The sequence below is a fragment of the Malaya genurostris genome, chromosome 2 (assembly GCF_030247185.1).
Source record: "Malaya genurostris strain Urasoe2022 chromosome 2, Malgen_1.1, whole genome shotgun sequence".
Taxonomy (NCBI): Eukaryota; Metazoa; Arthropoda; class Insecta; order Diptera; family Culicidae; genus Malaya; species Malaya genurostris.
The window spans coordinates 9,101,172-9,121,309 of record NC_080571.1 but is presented as its reverse complement, the minus strand read 5'-3'; the positions used below and the strand labels follow the sequence as shown (position 1 = coordinate 9,121,309).

General features: G+C 38.0%; 1 protein-coding gene across 1 annotated transcript in view; it reads right to left on the bottom strand.

Moving 5' to 3' along the window:
* The window catches only part of LOC131428917 (nuclear pore complex protein Nup88), a 124,443-nt gene that overhangs the window by 67,609 nt on the left and 36,696 nt on the right, over window positions 1–20,138 (bottom strand). Inside the window, exon 2 of the mRNA XM_058592977.1 lies at window positions 19,005–19,174. Coding sequence (XP_058448960.1) covers window positions 19,005–19,174 — 170 coding nt within the window. The remainder of the gene's footprint in view (window positions 1–19,004; window positions 19,175–20,138) is intronic.

Sequence of the window (20,138 nt, the reverse complement as noted above, 5' to 3'; positions counted from 1 at the left end):
AAGGAATTTTGCCGGTCGTTCGATCCCACGACCAACCCGTAATGTTTTGGCCAGATTTGGAAAGCTGTCATTCAAGAATGGTATGCAGAAAAAGGGGTCAAGTTTGTTGCCTAATGAGCCGTGTTACAGGAAAAATTCGAGAATTCCTTCGAAGCCGTGACTAATAATTTCATCCGTTTTTTTTCTTAAAAGTATGAAGAAAACGCTACATTTGTATAAAAAAAGATCTTGAATTCAATAATAAATAACTGAAGTACAGGCAATTATCTTTGTTCCAATTCTATCTAAAGCAAGCTTTAGAAGAAAGTTGTTGAGATGAAATTCGGCGTCGTTATTTGTAAATATTACAATAAATCGCTATTTGCAATATTGCAATCTAGCACCGAACAATTTCCTAAACATTGCCACCTTGCTGAAGTAAGAGTGGGTGGAAGGTTTTGAGTAATCGGTACCAATAAGTTTTACTTTAGTATAACCAAATCTTAACGCTTGTTTTTCCATCATCTCAATGTTATTTCGTTTGTCGGCCTATTGAAGCTCACGGGGCGAACAATAAGCTGCCGCTACCCAAATATAGACCTATCACGCTATTTGTAATAATTAAATGAAAATATTATTTTTAATTAGCATCCACCGAATATCCGCTCCGATGGAAAAGGGTCCTTCCGATGTGGGCTCACCTTTTCCATACGGGGATGCTTGGTTTTACGGTGGTCGGTCGGTCGGTAGGACGGACGGTTACTTGGTTGGTGTTTCATTAATCTTCGGAACCGATTTTTTCGCTCGTATCCCGTGTTGTCAACCGACCGAGTCTTGCGCTTTTTCCCGAGGCGATTTCATCTGGCGAACACCACAAAGTATACGGCCCAATCTTGTACCGAAGTTTTTGGACCGCAAAGAAGGAAATCCCGTGTGTTCGACCAAAAACTTTGACTGATGGATGCTGCTTCTCGTAATGCGACCGGGGAGGATTCGGCGCGAGGAGGAAATTTGAATATGATTTCTTGATGGACGGAAAGACGCGGAGGCGGACGCGGCGAGGCGATAAAAATGAGCTGCAGATCCGTGACATTATTTTTAATTTAAAGTTTTTCCTGATCCCACACATACACACACGTACAGTAACGGCACACGGGGTAATCAGAGATTAGAGATTTTTCTTACCTCGATGTTTGGTTCGGTGGCTGTATTTGTATATGTGTATGTGTGTTTAACGAGCAAAGAACAGCGAGAAGCTGCCGCTGATGGTGGTTTCTTTGATCTTCCAGAAGCACATATCATTCTTCTTTTGTTTCTTGGAGGAGGCAGGAAGAATTCATATATGTATACAAATGGCTTATTTTATAGCCGGAGGGAGCGGGATTTTTAATTGAATCTCATTTTTCCTTGCGTCACGTTTGAGTGGAAAAAATACCACCGACTGGAAGATTGACGGTAAATCATAAAATCTCGTGTACAAGGAATGCTGGCGATTTGTTTCGGCGGAGGTCTGCATCGAAAGTATGCTGACATGAAAGGCCTAGTTGTTCTGCTGAAAACAGAATGTTGTCTTGTATTTCAGATGTTTTCCTTGAATATAACATTAAAGTGCTTTGAATTAAGGATCATTTTGGCAATCTCGAAAAGAATAAAGTCTTTTCAAATGTTAGTAGCGGTAATTACTATTTTGAATGATTTTAATTATTATCTGGTTTACCGAAATATGAAATACCAAAACGATTCCAATATTTTTATAATAAGACTACACATGAAACCTTCCATTAGTGCTAGATATCAGTTCGTTCTAGGTTTCCCACATCCCAAAATCCACAAAGTAAATAATATAATCACTCAAACAAATTGGCGAGCACTTCTCTGCAACGGAAACATGTGATTTTCCTAGTAGTACATTAATCCTCCCCGCGGCCAATCTTGCACTTGTTCCACTCGATTCAGTCCGATTTCGGCACTAACCGGCCGCTGTAAGAACGACGGCGGGACTAAATTTCACGTGGCCTTTTTTTTCATTCATTTGAAGCCGAAAATTCGTGCCTATGCATAAGCTAACTTCACAATCAACGCAAGAACACTTGCAGCCTGAATCGACGGCCACCGGAGGAGGAAGAGTAGAAAAAATCCGAGAGATAGCTCGTTTTTTTTTATAACCCTTTCACCCCTTTCAGGAACCGATGGGCGGATCTGAACATGGTTATAAATATGCGTATTTTTGTTAATCTCCTGCTCTCGGTGCAGCACTGCTTTCCGCGCGTTCATTCGTTGACCCTTTTGCGCCGAACGGTTGGCACTTTTTTACGACTTTCACCACAACCGGGAAGATTATCTGGCCTTCTACAGAGTCGAGTGAGATTTGCTCGATGCATTTGGCCTTTTACGGTACGCCGGAAAAACTGTTCCATCGAGTGCGGATGTGCTTCGTAATTTATGATTTATGTATAAGACTGAGGTTGAATTGAGACCGAAAAAAAAAACTGTCACACTCCTACCGCACCATTTTCTAGCCTGAAATGAGGTGGGCTGTTTTACGATGTCTGATGTAATTTCACTTCGGCTCGGTACCAGGGTGCATTAAAAATATACCTTGTGCCACTACTGGGCAAGTACCAATCTCGGGAGATGTAGATTGGTGAGTTCGCTAAAAGGATTAGATTCTGTGTATTTTACGAGCTGCGATTAGGATTGATGAGATTGCTGCTCGGTTGATGAAATTTCAAGATTTTGGCTGAAGACGTTCGTTACTTTCGGTAAAAAAATCACTGAAAGCTCTCGAGGGAACCAATTCAAAAATGGACCCGTCAAATATGACTAATCTCGTAAGTCTAACACCCTGAGGTGATTTGTTAAATATTTTACTGTTCGGTTTCCGGTTGGTAAAATGAATAAGTTGTGCTATGTGAATGAGTAGCAGCTGGTTATATTCTGAGGAACATTTGAAGAATTTAGTAGTTAGGAATTAGTTCAATTAAGTGTTCAATACCAACGCATCCTGTACTTTTGCTATTAAAATCTTGTCTAGTAGATTACTCTATTCCTTCTTCTTGGCTCAACAGAGGGGAATTCGATACTTTCGGTCAGTGTCCTCTCCTTCAGGTTCTAATATCTGTTATCACTTTCGAATAACTTCTCGACAGACCTCAGACCTTTGATCATTCTCGCTGCATTAAAATTTTGCATGCAAAGCTCCAAACAACCAAATATACGTAGTAAGAAGCACCTCCAAACATTCACTTTTACCGAATGTTTGACAGTGTGATGAATGAACTCGGTACTGTTTCCCAACCAGGCACGCTTCACTCGAACCCAAGCCCAAAACAGTTTTCGACTAATTGCGATTTTCATGCTGCTCCGCACAGCTTATAGAACAGATAATATTTGATTCTATGGCGTATGTTGCTCGTTTCACAATTTTTTTTGTGATTTTTAGGAAAAAGACACATTCAGAGACAGGACTCGCACCTGCGTTCTTATGCATTCCGTGCATACGAGCTACCATTTCGCCACCTTAAGCCTTGTGATAGTCACAGCTATAACACACGACTGGGTATGATAAAGCGTACATCGATCATGGTCTAAATCCTAGCCGCCTCACGACCAGTATCCCATGTCCAAACATCTTCTCTGTTCATCGGACCACAAACACTAGTCTTCTCGCTCTATACCTATTCTTCCGCTCAAGCACTGGGTAGGAGAATATATTTATAATCACTTACTGCCTTCCTATTATGCCAGTCGCTGACTGGTTAGCGGCTATTTATATATTATTAATATTTTAACAAATCTAAAAGAATCGATTCAGGAATTAAATTATAAAATTGAGTCCAATTCTGATTCAGAAATCAGTTTCAAAACTCAAAACTAAAATTCACTCGGAATTCAAATCAAACATTCAGCTCCAGAATTCAGATCCCAAAATCCATATTCTGAGTTTTGTTCCAGGTCCTAAATCAGAATTCCGGATTCGAATCCCGAACATAAATTAAGCAACTAAGTTCATTTCCAAAATCTAGTCATGAAACCAGTTTCTGAATCCAGAATTAGATTTCAATTCCAGAATCATAGTTTTAAATTATGATCCTGTACATTCCGTAACTTAATTCTGAAACTGGAAGTATGAAACTAAATTCTAATTTCATAATCAGTTGAACCAGAACCCAATTTGAAACCTTTCAATTTCAATTTCAGAATCCAATCCAAAATTGAGAAGAGTTGGCATCACTGGGAGTGCGATTTGGTGTCCAGGTGCTGCTCTCGGAAAAGTATAATTTCAATGTGTTGTTTGATACGTATAGTTAAAAATTTGGCTGAAATAGTTATTTTGAGTGATAATGCAGGTGTGACAAGTGTGTCACACCTGTATTGTGGCGAAAAGTAAGAATTTACCGCTCCAAAATTCAACGATGTTAACCTGTTAACCGATCGAAGCGCCGTCTGCATGTCATTGTCGGTGTTGTCAGATTTCTAGTGAATGTGTGAAAGTTTACAAGTCGATCGTGTCATTCATACTGAAGGTCTACACACCAAAAAATTTTGAATTTTACAGGTGACTTAATCCCTCATACGATGTAATTCAATAAGACCTAATTTGTCAAATTACGGAAAATTTTATTTGTAATGACTTAATGTTAGATGAGCTTGAATTTTACTGCACCATTTACCAGCCAAGCAGATGCATGCTTCTGTGGCTCAGTCGATTAACAGACGTACATGCGATCCAATGATTCTTGGTTCAAGTCGCGGTGGTTGATATCAGTATCTTTTTTTTTTATTTCAATGAATTTCATGTCATGGAGTTTTAGACAAAATATTAAATGTTCTTCGACGTAAATTTGCGTGAACTGCGACGCTCCATTTATGTGCATCTAATAAGATGTAAAATCACAGGATTTTTTTAAAGTGTGTAGAGTTGGTCTGCAGCGAGTGTTTTTATTTTATTCATTCAGTGGTCGTGTTTCATCTCGCATTGCTGACAGCAGAGCGAGCAGGAGAAAAGGGATACTGGTGAGATCGTCCCTTGGAGATATTTTATGTTTTTCTTACTTATTATATTTCTCCTGAGTATCGAAAATCAGGTTTTGTTGTGATCATATTGTTTACCAAAACATATCCGGATCTCTTTCCCTCCCTACTAACAAATCTCCTGTCCCGTGATGCTCGTGGAGATACAGTGGTACCCGCGGTCTCTAGAAACAACGAGTATCGGACTAACATTCCATCATTTAATAAAAAGTTTGGAGTGAGGGGGTATGTACAGTGAAAATGATTTGCTTCTTCCAAGCTTCATTTTCTTGGTTCATTGTACATTTCCACTCATTCGGTCAATCACGAAGTGCAACTACGGGCGATCTATTTCAGCTCAGCTCAGTTTCAGAATCGAATCCAAAATTCAGTTCCCAAATCTTTTAATCTGTTGTTGCTGTAACAAGTTGAAGGATTACCCGCCACAACGTCCGGAAGGCGATCTGACCGTTTGAGGCATTATACCACGCATAAGGTCTGTTGTTGTTGTTGCTGTTGGTGGAAGATTCTCACCACGACGAGCTGGACGTCTAACGCACAAGAAAAAATGATCGATTTTCTAAAGTTTATCAGTTAAAGTCCCAGTCAACGATTTTTTTCGTTTATTTTGGTATCAAAAATGCCTTATTCTTCACTATACGTAGCCAGTGTCAATTAAAATAAAAAAAACTAGAGAGTCGCGTTAGCTTTTTTGTCATAATTTTGAACACTAAAAACTCAATGATCTGTGGATGGATTTATATAATTCAACTACCAATCGATTCGGAAACACTTAACTTAAACATGTCATGGTAACGTCGTTTAAGTATTTCAATAGCATACTATTGAAAAATTGGATAAAATCGACCTATGTATTCACCAACCAATCACAGTAGGGCAAATGATGTCATCCTATTGATCCTATTATCGTGCACAGTCGACGGTTTCGATCGTTGGACTGCACCTAGAATTTTGTATAGTAATAGATCTGCTTCGTTCGCTATAGGTAGTGTTTACGTCATGCAAGAACAAGTCTCGTTCCCTTCTGCAACGCATGAACGTTCGCACAGAAAGGAATCTATAATTATATGCCATCTTACAATCTTAACTTTAATCGGCAGTCAGCCGCCGACGAAGCAGGAATCTTGTCGATCGCTGGATGTTTGATTTTTGTGGTGTGTCATTTTGTTCCATCTGTTGCACACCGTGTTCGCTTGAGTATATTGAATCTGTTGATTCTGTGGGAACTAGCAGGCCAAATGAGAACATTTGGCGATAGACTTTCTGGACCTTATTTGCTAAATATATGTCCTTTTGTGTGGGTGTTCACTGCATTTGATTTACCGGTGAGCGATTGTGTTGCTAGGGTCCACCACTTTAACTACTCTCGCCCGGTAAGCAAAATAAGAAATTTACACGTGAGCGGGGGGGATTGTTGAAGACTTATGGAGTAAACTCAGAATTACCTAATTTTAAACGCTTCTCACTAGGTGAGTTGGAGATGGAATTATATTATTTCTCGATGAACATTAGATTAGGTTGCGATTGCTCTGGTCGTGAAATCTTTATTTACGAACGGAAGCCGAATTTCGCAAAAAAAAACAATGTAACACCGTCAAAATATTGCATTTCTGCTCGTAAGTGCAAAATCAGAGTAATCCACGCCACCAGTGTTTTTCAATGAAAAACGGCCATAGTAACGTTAGTTTTTCACAATTATTTTCCTATTTTTCAAATTTGAATCTGTTGATGAGAGATTTTCAAAATTGCATTTTTAATGTCATTATGATCGGTCGTGTCTCGTACACAATTTTTTGTTATTTAATTGAATCTGTTGGGGCCGTTGATTCAATGGAATTTTATAAGTTTCTTCGAGCTTTGTAGGATGGCACAATTTCACTATTTCAAAAAATGCTGGTCACCAACTCACATTCATTCTGTTTGAGCGGTTAGTGGAATGAAACTGATGAAACCGTCTCAAAAAATTACACAAAGCTGAGCGAATTTTTCGAATGGGTGATTTTTAAGTTAATGTCACTAATCTAATCTGAAAGTACACAAATTATGATTGTTGTTTCAACATAATAAACAACCTGTTTCGAATAGCGACAAAAATGTATCATTCAATGTTCAGCAGAAAAATCTTGACGATTTCCACTGTCATCAACCGAACCCTTCGTCACCATAATTTTTCACTACAGTAAACATTCGAAGTTTTGCACCAGGAAAACGAGCAGATCTACAACAAGGACAGATCCGCACGGGGAGTGTGGAATGTTTTCTAAGTTCTAAAGAATCAACTTTCACCCGGCTTGTTGCCGTTATCGTCATCCGTCTAATTACAACATTTTCCCAAGAAAAATCCCATTTGAGGTTGAGGTTATCTCGAACGCCAAGAAGTGGGTTAAAATTTATTAAAAATAATGAAAAGTTCAAACTGCCATTCTCTGGAGGGTGTCAATATCTAGATAGTGTGTCAGAAGAGAAGTGGTAAGCAATGTCGTAGGAAATGACTGTTGATAACGAAATTGAGGTGGTTGAGAGACTTTACTGTTTCAGTCGATATGTGCTTTGTTTTTTCGTCGCCAACAGAACACATATATTTGTATGCGAACATAGATCTTTTCATTAGCATATTATTAATGCTGGGTACTCTGTGGCGAAGAGAGTAGACTTAGCTAGAGGGTGATTTTTTCGAACTCCTAGTTGGGTTGAGCATCCTTCACGTGTTTCATCGTACTCAGTACCCATGCTCCGAGATTCGTGGAATGCTACATATCATGTTCAAAGCTCCCGAAAATTCCTTCGGAGTTCTCCGATATCAAAGCGAGTCAGACATAATTCGTTCAAGTGTGATTTTACTTTTTACCAGCAGAAACGTACGCTGATAAACGCGAATAAATTATGTCTTTTTTTTTACCTTCGCCAGGTCCGAATGGTCGGTCGGACAGACAAATAAAATGTAATAAAATATTAAAAGGTCCAATTCCATATCAAAAAGAGATTTGTACCGTTGGTACGGAATCAAAATCAGGACTCCGTTCGTATTTTGTTCGTTTCCTCCCATCTAAACAATCGGATACACGCACATACTAAATTTGGTCTGGGAAGGAAGCAACTTTGATAAAGGGAACCTTTCCGTGCAAGCAGATTCAACCTCAGGGTTCTCGCGCGATCCTCGGGCCCAGCTTCTCGTCCGCATCCGCATCTGCACTGACCGCTTAGCTACCACAATAATCACGTAAGTAGAATCCTTCCGTTCAGAAAAGTATCCACCCGCACACCTACCACGAATGTGCATGATATATATATTTGCTTTGATCAAATAATTACAGAGGGCTAGTCGCTGGCAGAATCTTTGCGCGAAAATCGTACAATAATCACATCCAGAGACCGTTTCTAATGACGGTCAGTACCGTACACGGTTCGGGTGTCGCACGACTGGAGAAAACGCTGGTGGTGACCGGTTAGCGTCGGTCGTACCCTCATTCTATTTGGAGAAAATAAACTAGAAGATTATCCTCGAAACAACATAAATACATTATGAATATGGAAAATGCTTGTGCGGAATTATTTGCGATTCGGCCTGTTTCCGAGAAGTGCTGGTCTATTTTTTGTCTGCCACCGCAGTGAGAATCAATGGCTGCAAATGGGTGGGGGGTGGTTTTGGAGGAGTTTGGAGGGACGAGAACAGGCGAGTATAGTAGAACGGTTCGAGTTTACTGTTGTTCGACTGTACATATTTAATTTCTCGTGTTTCACGTTGGGTTGGTGAATTTTCGAAAAAGTTGGCCTCCTCTATTCCCGGCCGGAGCCGAACGAGCATGGCTCGGTGTTTAACACTTTTTGATCAAATTTATAATCTTGTGAGAAACTTTCGCCATTGGTTAAATTCGAGTGTAGATCGGTTGGGAATAGTGGGAAAATTTGGCACTGGGTAAATTCGGGAACAACCGGAAGTAGGCATATATTCATTCGGTTACATTATTGAGCTTTTCCTATACGAATATTACCAACGGGTGAGATAACTAAGTGTCTCTAAGCTAAGCCATGTTGGCAAGTGAATAGCCGATTTCAATTTCTCGATTTTCCCGGTTTGCGAGATTAAAATTCACGGTTTTTGGAATAGACTCAAATCGCCTCTGTTTAGTTTTTTCGTAATATTCCTTCAATTCAAGCTTTAATCAAATATCCCATGTTCAAAAAATAACATTTATAATAGGCCCAATAATTGAGAATTCAAGTACTTTTTGGGTACAATATCTTACATTGCATCTATCATACATTGGTACAAAAAATTGTCATATTACGCTGTTTAAATTGTGATAATTCGCTTGCAAATACGTCTGTTCAATGAAATTCAGATGAATTATCAGTCTGTGATTGTGATGCAAACCATAAAACCAATTATAAACAATGTCCTATGAGACAAAAAAAAATTCAATTCTCATGCAACAAAATTCAACAAAAATCAAGAGATATACATATAGCTAAATTTTAGCAAAACCGTTGGGCTGTCACGACTGGCTCTTCTAAAACAACATTGTTTTTGGTAACTATATGTATTAGTTAATGAACAACAGATACATCCGTCACATCGTCTTATTTTTTGAATGCAACATGTTTGCGATTTCAATGCGTTGATGAGCAAATAAATCAAATGATAGCTGCAAAAACACGAAATATATCGATCTATTTTTTCATAAAAGGGATTCTAAATTGTAAGTATCTCTCGTGCAGTAACCAGAAAAATAATGAAAAAGTGCGAGTTCTTTATGATGAACTCTCCGCTGGATTTTGACCAGTTTTATTTCCAAATAGCCCAACAAATTTAACTTCTATGAGAAATCCTCTTACAATTGGCCTGATTCTAGCAGATCAACGTAACATTTGTAGTAAATTGACTTTGACTTCAGATCATCAACCAATACTATTCAGGGTTTGAAACTAAGCAATGATTAGTTCAATTAGTTTATATATTATATCACTTTAGAACTAATCGGCTAGGATACAGATCTTATATCGAAAGCAATATAAATCCTGAAATTGTTTTGGGAAATATCGATTGCATTATTTGAATCAGTACATTATTGAAGTTAGGATCTATCAGTTCCACAAGCTCAAGCTAAATTCAATTCATTCTCATCTACAATAATATCGACATTCTTGTGATCCTACTATGGGATAGTTGAGGACCTTTAGAAGAAAAGTAAACATAGATTCACTGAGCAAATCAAACTCATATTTGGGCCAGTAATATTTTTCCCGGTTTTACACTCAAATTCTCGTTTTTTCCGGTTTTCTCCCGATGAAATCAAATTTCCGACTTTTTCCCGGTTTTCCCGGTCACTTGCAATTCTGCTAAGCCTTAGTATTATATTCATGTAGTGGAATTTGACCTTCTGTTTCAACAGACTTCGCAGCCGATTCAGAGTGTACAGAACCATTGCATGGCTGGTGATACGATCCTATTGACACTAAGAATCCTTCCAGATCGGGACTCGAGCATACAACTGGCTTGTAAGACCAGTGCCATATGCATTGAACCGTAAACCCGGGACGTGTGTCTAAGCTCTTTGCTTATGTCTCATATTCTTCAAATTTTCAATTCTACTCCTTGATCAATTTCTATGAGTTTGTAACCACATTTATACATAGTTTTACGAACATAATCTGATGGCTTCGGGTTCAGAACATAAAGCGCGAATCTCACATGCCAGCTTACATATGTTTTGTAAGCTGAGAAAAACCAAGTCTATTGAAATAGAATAGTTAAATTTGGCGAAAGAAATGTAGTCATCGTCATCACAGAGAATGACATGATACATTCGTGACGTCGACAATTATTATTATATCGTTTATTTTACCCCGGCTTAAATCTAATTATTTAGACGTCGACATCGTGTCAGGCTTCGCTTGTTGGAAGAAAACACAAAATCTTCCGAATTTCTAGATAGCTTTGAAGTAGCTTGAGAACTGACTTTCCTGGAATTAGCTCATCATGTTGATCTAGAAACTTTCGATAGAGTTTTCGTCGGGAAATTGGTAGGGCTGTTAGATGGTGATGCCTTTTTCCATCTTTCACGCACGTCACAGACGGCTTCGAAACTTCGAATCATTGTCCGTATGATAGACCCAATTTCGGTTATAAGGTCTAAACATTTTCTTGACCAACTCATAAGGTTTCGTTTGTGATTTTTGATCATTTTTATGGCATTGAATATCTTCGTAAGAAGCACCAAGCATCCAAATTTTAAATTTACTCCAGCCATTGCACAGTGGTCCGGATCCACAATTTAGGGGGACAAAAACATTTGTGGCTTAGCCTTATACTTTAGAGCTATGATGTCTTCGGAACAAATGATCAGTGGAAGATAAGCCATATTTTGAAGCATATGGTATTAGGGTGGTTCTAATTATTAGGGTGATCCAAAAATTATTTTCCGTATGTGTTGAGATAGAGGACTGCGTCCTTCGGCAAAATTGTAGGAAAACTTATATCAAGCAACTTTGCCGAAAACACTATTGTAGTATCTCTAACGGTTTTAGTGTTACAGCTATTTTAATAGATCAACTTAGGGTGTTCCTAAAAAAATCAGATTTTTTGCTCTAGCTTTCTTAATATTCACTTCTCGATTTTGGTGTCTTTGAATATCTTTTAGAGTTTGTTGAAACCAATTTTTTCATGAGCGCATTCAGGTAGCGTTTTCTGAACCGAAGTTATGAGTAAAACTAGTTCAAAAACAGATCATTTTTAAACTGCTATATCTAACATTGGAGCAAACGAAAAAAAAATCGGTTTCTTTCATTTGATAGAAAATACTTTCGAGCATGTTTATAGAAAAAATGGCGGAGGAGATATTTTTTTAAATTTTTTTAATTGTGTTCAAACATAGGGTTTTTTCATTGAAAAATGCTCTTTCATGTAAGACATTTATTAGCTATACATATTAAAATAAGGTATTGCTGTCTTCTAGCGTGTTAAAATTGAAAATGTGTAATTCAGCTGCATAATCGGGAAGATGGAGTACACTCACGTTGGTTGTTACTCTATTCGATAATGCTATTACAGGATCAGACGTTAAAAGAAATCGTTTGAATACATCCTCTAGATTCACTAAACGATTGAAGTTCTGCGGATGGAACTGCCTATACTTGCGAATTGATTTATTTCGACTCTCTTGCGCTTCCTTACTGTACATTATTTGCTATTTGTTTGGTTCCCTTGCGATTGATTGTTGAGCAAGAAGGCTGGATAATCTGGAACAACAATTATGCTTCATCTGTTTCCCTTTGCTGCCCAAAATAATAATCTTTCAAAAGGAAAACACGGAACTAACAGCAGGAAGTGGACAAAGTAACTGCAGAAATGGCAGAGCTTTCTCCCACAGTACTGGGGAAAGTATTTGTATCAACGAAGCTAGTGTTCTGCCTGAACGATACGAAAGTGTTAAACGACATAACAGGCATACACTCCAAGCTTGGTGCATATGCAAGCACTCAGGAAAAACTCTGAATCTTTCAAGAACTGAAACAAATGAGAATAATCCAAACAAATATCAATTTGGAATTTTGCGGAACAAACAAGAATTCGTTTTGTGGAGCTGTATGGATGGTATGCTCTGTCGCCAACCGTGCATAAACTTCTGGTGCATGGGACTGCAATTATAAAACATGCTTTGCTTCCTATTGGTATGTACAGTAAGGAAGCGCAAGAGAGTCGAAATAAATCAATTCGCAAGTATAGGCAGTTCCATCCGCAGAACTTCAATCGTTTAGTGAATCTAGAGGATGTATTCAAACGATTTCTTTTAACGTCTGATCCTGTAATAGCATTATCGAATAGAGTAACAACCAACGTGAGTGTACTCCATCTTCCCGATTATGCAGCTGAATTACACATTTTCAATTTTAACACACTAGAAGACAGCAATACCTTATTTTAATATGTATAGCTAATAAATGTCTTACATGAAAGAGCATTTTTCAATGAAAAAACCCTATGTTTGAACACAATTAAACAAATTTTAAAAAATATCGCCTCCGCCATTTTTTCTATAAACATGCTCGAAAGTATTTTCTATCAAATGAAAGAAACCGATTATTTTTTCGTTTGCTCCAATGTTAGATATAGCAGTTTAAAAATGATCTGTTTTTGAACTAGTTTTACTCATAACTTCGGTTCAGAAAACGCTACCTGAATGCGCTAGTCATGAAAAAATTGGTTTCAACAAACTCTAAAAGATATTCAAAGACACCAAAATCGAGAAGTGAATATTAAGAAAGCTAGAGCAAAAAATCTGATTTTTTTAGGAACACCCTAAGTTGATCTATTAAAATAGCTGTAACACTAAAACCGTTAGAGATACTACAATAGTGTTTTCGACAAAATTGCTTGATATAAGTTTTCCTACAATTTTGCCGAAGGACGCAGTCCTCTATCTCAACACATACGGAAAATAATTTTTGGATCACCCTAATAATTAGAACCACCCTAATACCATATGCTTCAAAATATGGCTTATCTTCCACTGACCATTTGTTCCGAAGACATCATAGCTCTAAAGTATAAGGCTAAGCCACAAATGTTTTTGTCCCCCTAAATTGTGGATCCGGACCACTGTGCATTGGGATCTATGCAGACTTTTCTACAACCGATTTAGATGCACACTTAAAAAAAATTCTGTGATTTTACATCTTATTAGATGCACATAAATGGAGCGTCGCAGCTCACGCAAATTTACGTGGAAGAACATTTAATATTGTGTCTAAAACTCCATGACATGAAATTCATTGAAATAAAAAAAAATATAATACTGATAGCAACCGCCGCGACTTCAACCGAGAATCATTGGATCGCAAGTACGTCTGTTAATCAACTGAGCCACAGAAGCATGCATCTGCTTGGCTGGTAAACGGTGCATTAAATTCATACAGTCGCACCTGCTAGCAGAACGGAAGTTACAGTTGAAACCAGTAAAATTCAAGCTCATCTAACATTAAGTCATAACAAATAAAATTTTCCGTCATTTGACAAATTAGGTCTTTATGAATTACATCGTATGACGGATTGAGTCACCTGTAAAATTCAAATTTTTTTGGCAGTGTAGGTGTGGTATCAATCGCCCTTTTAGACATTCTTCACGGTATATTTCCTTTTTTACCGTTTCGCTAGTGATGAAGCTTTGGCTTGCTCGACCATAACTGCATAGTTTGTACTATCGCCAAAAATAGATTTTACACAATTAAAAAATATACGTTCATCAGTCTGCGAAATATTTCAAGCGTTGGCGTTCTTGGACGGTCTACAGAACGTGAAATTTGTCGGGTGTCATCTCAAGTTTAGGCTCCATAAATGTGTCGCTTAGATCATGTGAACCGACTCCTCCTGATTATTTTTGAGGGGCTATATTAAGTCACTAGTATAGGAAAATAAGCCCAACAATTTGGAGGACAATAATAGGCGTGTTATCATTGAACTACAGCCCGTTTCGAGCGAGAAAGTAATCAAAAATTAGACCGACCGTATGGCGTTCGTACGTGGCCATATGTCAGAAATCGTATTCAAAAACTAGTTGTCATGAATTGATTTTTCAAAACCAAATTTTGGTCCAAAACCAGAATCAGCGGATCAAAAAATACCAAAATTAGAACACTTTGTGGACAAACACAATTGCCAAATATAAATGGAGTCTTACGCCCTCAAATCTTAGAACAATGTTTTGTGTGTCATAATAATGAAAGAAAAGGTGTGCTACTCATTGTGGATTACGCTGAAAGACAAAATTAAAAGATTGGTTTCAACTCGTATTGTGATGAAAAATGAGTCTCTTGCGAGAATTTCAAACGTCGAAAATCGAGGAGTTACCTAAGGTTGCAACATCATAAATATCGAAGCTCAATATCCAAGGTTATTCTATGCATTGAGACCAGGAGATTGTCGTTTATTATGAGTTAAAAAAAGATTCCGAGAGAAACACAAAAGAACTCTACCATTAACGCGTTTGAACCTATCTTTACGACAGAAGCGATCGGAAACTAACGAGCTTTTATTTATCTTCAAACACTGAAATGTGAAGTGTTGCCTCACCCGCCATTCAACCCAGGTATAGCCCCTTTTGGTTTTCTAGCTGTTCCGACAACTGATGCATAATCGTTATAGACAGCAATTCATTTCATATGGAGAGTTAAAAAATGACTTCACTACGTGAGTTAATTCGAATAATGTTAGAAAATTGTTTGAAAGGTGGGAAGAACACCAGTGTACGAATTAGTTGACTAAATTTCATTTCAACAAATTTGACGTTGAACATGATATACGCGGACGGTGGGCTGTCGAAGGTATTAGTAGATCAATTCAAACCATGTATTACAGAAAACCGCTGGTACACCACATGGGTGGTTGCAGAAAACCTCAAAGTATTGCATACACAAATTTAAAGACGGCCTACAACCTTGGATACGTAAAAAATCAATTTGTGGATTTCGATTGAATTGAAGGAAAGTCACTGAAAACATCAATATCTGAAAATAATTCCAAAAAAGTAACAAAAACTGCCCATATTTCGAGAAAATATTATTTAGCGAATAGAATGGGCTGTTGACAACAACATGAAGAGAAAACAATTGTGATACAAGATCAACCCACATCACAGGCCGAAATTAATTAAAAAAACCCTTTTAATCCACCTAGTGGTGTGATAATGCCTTTCTCTTTCTTCAAAATAGTCTCATGATTTTTTTAAATCTTTTTATAAAATAATTTCTGACACTAATTTGGGCTCATTTTAGATTTTGATTTTTAACTTTGAGAAAAATTTTGCTAATCTAAAAGAACCCTTCTTAGTCTACTTAGTGGAATTTTCATAGATCTTGAAAAATCACCATAGGGGAGGGGTGGCACATGGAATTTCCGAAACCGAAAAAATTTTTTTGATGCCAATAGTCTTATAATCGCCTAAAACGTCAAGATTTAGTGTCATCTTGAAAAAAATTTTTTTTCGGAAAATTGACTTTCTCAAAACGTTTCTAAGTCCCAGAAAGTCGATTTAAAAATAAAATTCTTTTTAAGATGACACTAAATTTCTACGTTTCATGCAATTTCAAGACGTTTGACATAAAAAAAATTTAATTCAGGAAATCTCATAGTAATTTTTCAAGATCGAATCAACGTGTTTTGTCGGTTACGTCACTTATACCATCATATCTCTGGAACCATCACAGCCATTTGATATTCGAACTTGATCAATGGCCCAATAGTAGCCTTCAAATGAGTCTAAGCGTGTTAAAATCGGTTAAGCCATCTCCGAGAAATTTGCGCGGTAAACAATCAACGCGTTTTGTCGGTTACGTCACTTATACCATCATATCTCCGGAACCAAAAGTCACAGCCATTTGATCTTCGAACTTGATCAGTGGCCTAATAATAGCTTTCGAACGGGCCTAGACTTGTTAAAATCGGTTCTGCCATCTCCGAGAAACTTGCGCGGTAAAAAACAACACGTTTTGTCGGTTACATCATTTATACCATCATTTCTCCAGAACCAAAAGTCACAACCATTTGATCCTCGAACTTGATCAATGGCCCGACAATAGCTTTCATACAAGCCTAAGTTTGTTAAAACCGGTTCAGCCATCTCTAAGAAAATTGAGCGGCAAAAATATCTTCGAAAAGTACACACACATACACACATTCCGATCTCGTCGAACTGAGTCGAATGGTATATAACACTATGGGTCTCCGAGGCTTCGTTCGAAAGTCGGGTTTTCCAGCAATTCTAATACCTTTCTATAGAGAAAGGCAAAAACAGTCTTTTTCTATCATGACAACGATCGACCACCTATATCTTTGGTCACTCGATGAAAATTTTCGTTGCAAAAAATGAAACTGACAACAACCTCTTAAACTTATGGTCACTTCAGCTTTGGCGTTCTCTCACCAGAGGATTCGTCAGAGATTACTTTTTATTTTGAAATCAAAGATAGCATTTTTGTCAATTGATTTCTCGCCCTGACGTTTCGAAAGTTATACCTTCATCTTCAGGGTAAAACGACTCAAAACATTTTTCGTCCAGTGTGGAATAACATTTAAAATAAATGATTGTTTATACATCAAGCACTTACCACCACCACATCGACTTAAACGAAGCACTGAGCAGTTAGCCTTCAAAACGTTGGTCTTTAACGCAAAATAAATGTTTTGTCGAGAAACCAATTGACCAAAACGCTAGCTTTGATTTAAAAACAACATAAATTAGTCGCACCTGTATCCAAATAAAACTGAGAATTACCGCACGCTATTTATCTTTCAACAATAAAAGATATTGAAAAATCATACTCAACAATGGAATCATATTCCGTCCCGATTTCCCCAGTGTGCGAAAGCTCCGGGTGATGATTTTTCGCACTCGAACACCGAAATACCATTCCCAGCCTCTTATAATCTTTTAATAATAGCAATGCAGCAGTTCCTATTTTGCAGTTTGATATGCGCTGGAAATAAATTCTATTCCTACCGTTCCCCTGCTGTCTGCTTCAGATCGCACCGGGGGTAGGGTGGAGAGATTTCTCCGAGCTTGTTTTACTCGAATATATATAAAAACTTTAAATCCACTTCGCTACTTCGCCACAAACTACACAACCAGCCCACACTCGATATCATCATTAGTTTCAGACTGCATTTCGACGGTCTTCCCCCATCCCCAGTGGCTTTGGTTACTCGAGCGAAATTCTGTATGTTTATTTATTTACTTTATTTAGAAACGCCAAATGCTCTTTTGCATCCCGGTTGGTGCCGTTTCCATACTCATTAAATGCCTCCAAATCTCACCAAATACCATTCGTATTGTATGAATCTATTGTATGCTGGGGAGTTTTTGGTATTTCGGTTTATGAACTTGCAGTCGCGTTTCGATGGAGAATAGTTACATATTACTGTGTCATGAGGAGAACGATGCGATCATTCGGGGTGTGGGTGTGTTTCTAAGTGTTCATGATTGTAATATTTTTATTTCCCCCACCAATCCCAAAGCCCACATTCCACGGTGCCTCCGGCTGCAGCCGAGCAAATTTCAAATTTCCACCAAAGTCAAATAATCACTCGTTTTTCGCGCGTGGCCTTAGCTACTTTCTTAATAGACTGAACATTGCTTTCCATATCTATATGACATGCGATGACAGCCCCATGGTCGTGGTGTGAAGTGAAGCCGAAGCTAATATATGATGTCTTTCTCCCATTTCCATTGCCCGGGAAAAATCTTCTAATTCGTTTGGTCGTTGTTGTTGGAAAGTGGGAGGGAGTGAAGTTTGGCTGGAAAACAATTCTAACTTATAAAACATTTCGAATGATGCTGTCGCTACGGGGGTGAGCGAGGGAACACCGGGAAGGAAGTGTTTTCGGATGGGAAGTGCTGTTGGAAGCTTCGACAAAATGAGTTTTTTAGTGCCGGTGGAAAATCGGAAGCTCATAAGCTCCGGCATCGGATGTGTGCTTCGAAAGATTTTGGCCCCAACGAGGAAGCATGTGTCGAAAGCCAACGAGAGAAAGTCAGATTGAGCAAGTGTAGATTTTGCTAGTTAAACACAAAATCTAATTAAAATTAAATCAAATGAAATTTAGATGAACGTTTTTGTGCTCCAGTGGAATTTGACTGCTTTTTTCCTTCAGATACTATGAGCTTTGTTTTAGTTTGGCTGTTTCTCGTTTGATTTTGACTCGTGACAACTTTGGCTCATGTCAATTGCTGGAAGCTACTTTCGAGCAGTTTATTAGAGTTCGGTACGTTGCGACCAGTTATATAATTCGGGTGTGTCGCCGAAAGTCAACTCGGTGTTAATATTATTGCTATTTTATGGAAATTCAACCAATTTTCTTAAACCCTGTTCGTAGTTTACGCTACCCGGGCGCTATCGTTGCACAAAGTTTAATCCCAACGCTTCGCGTTTTCGCCATTTTTACCACAATCGTTTCAGCGATTGCGAGTAAATTATCATTCCTTTGAACGAGGACTTACCGACAAATGATACACTCTTTCCCGTTCTGGTACTGCCCATTGTGTCCCCAGCGGCGAGGCAGCTCCAGGATCGTAAGTCCTCGAGGGCCACTTAGGGCCAGGAAAGTGGTCTCCGTCGATGGCAGGATCTTCTCGACGGTAAAGTTTTGCGAGGCCGATGGAATTAGCATCTGCAAGGGACGAAAAATAATACTCGGTAATTAAACAATGATTCACATAATCTCACCTTCGTGCTCGGTTTCGAATGCGAGACCGCGAGAGGGAAGGACAAAACGCGGAAATCTTAAAATTAGCCAGCATTCAATTGGGTTGTAAAGGTGCTAAATTCTGTTGGAACGTTTCTATAGCCGATTATTAGCGCAAGTTTTAAAGATCGAAGAATAGAAGATAAGGAACATCAGTTTGCAATGGAAATTTTTAACATAAGCAATGCGGGGTACCGTAATTCATTAATGAAATTTATTTCCAATTTCAACAGTATTCGTAGGCTCCCCCAATTACTCGAAACGTCGTTATACCATAAATATGAATAATTGATAACCATTGATAATAAACAGTTGGTTTATTTTTCCATCCGATGATGAACGTCAGACTGTTTTTGCTTAGGGGAAAGTATATTTATAAATTAGAAAACTGCCCATTCCCGAAGGTATCTTACTTTGAATTTTTTAATAATTAGATGAGATGACAACTTGTTTTTGGAAGACTATGTACCGATGATGAATAAAACAGACCTCACGAGGCAAGTGACAGTAATATATGAAACGACTGGAGACTGTCAATCCGATGAATGCAAGTCATACACCAATTAGATACAATACACAAAAGCCAGTTCTAGTCTACCTAGTGGAGGAATGATACCTTTCTCATGTTATTCGTACTCTTATATAAATATAATAAAGTGGTATGCATAAAAAAAAATTGTTTATTCTTGGAAGAAAACAGAAAAAAAGGTTGTTTATGTACAAACTAGTATAAACTAAAACATCCGGGAATCGAAGTCGGTTCGTATTGCCATCAACTAACAGAACCTATTAGTTTTTAGTCAAATTTAAAAGACTTTATACGATTTTAGCTTCATACTTTGAACGACGGTTTAAATATTTCAAACACTTATCATCGTGTAATTCCGGA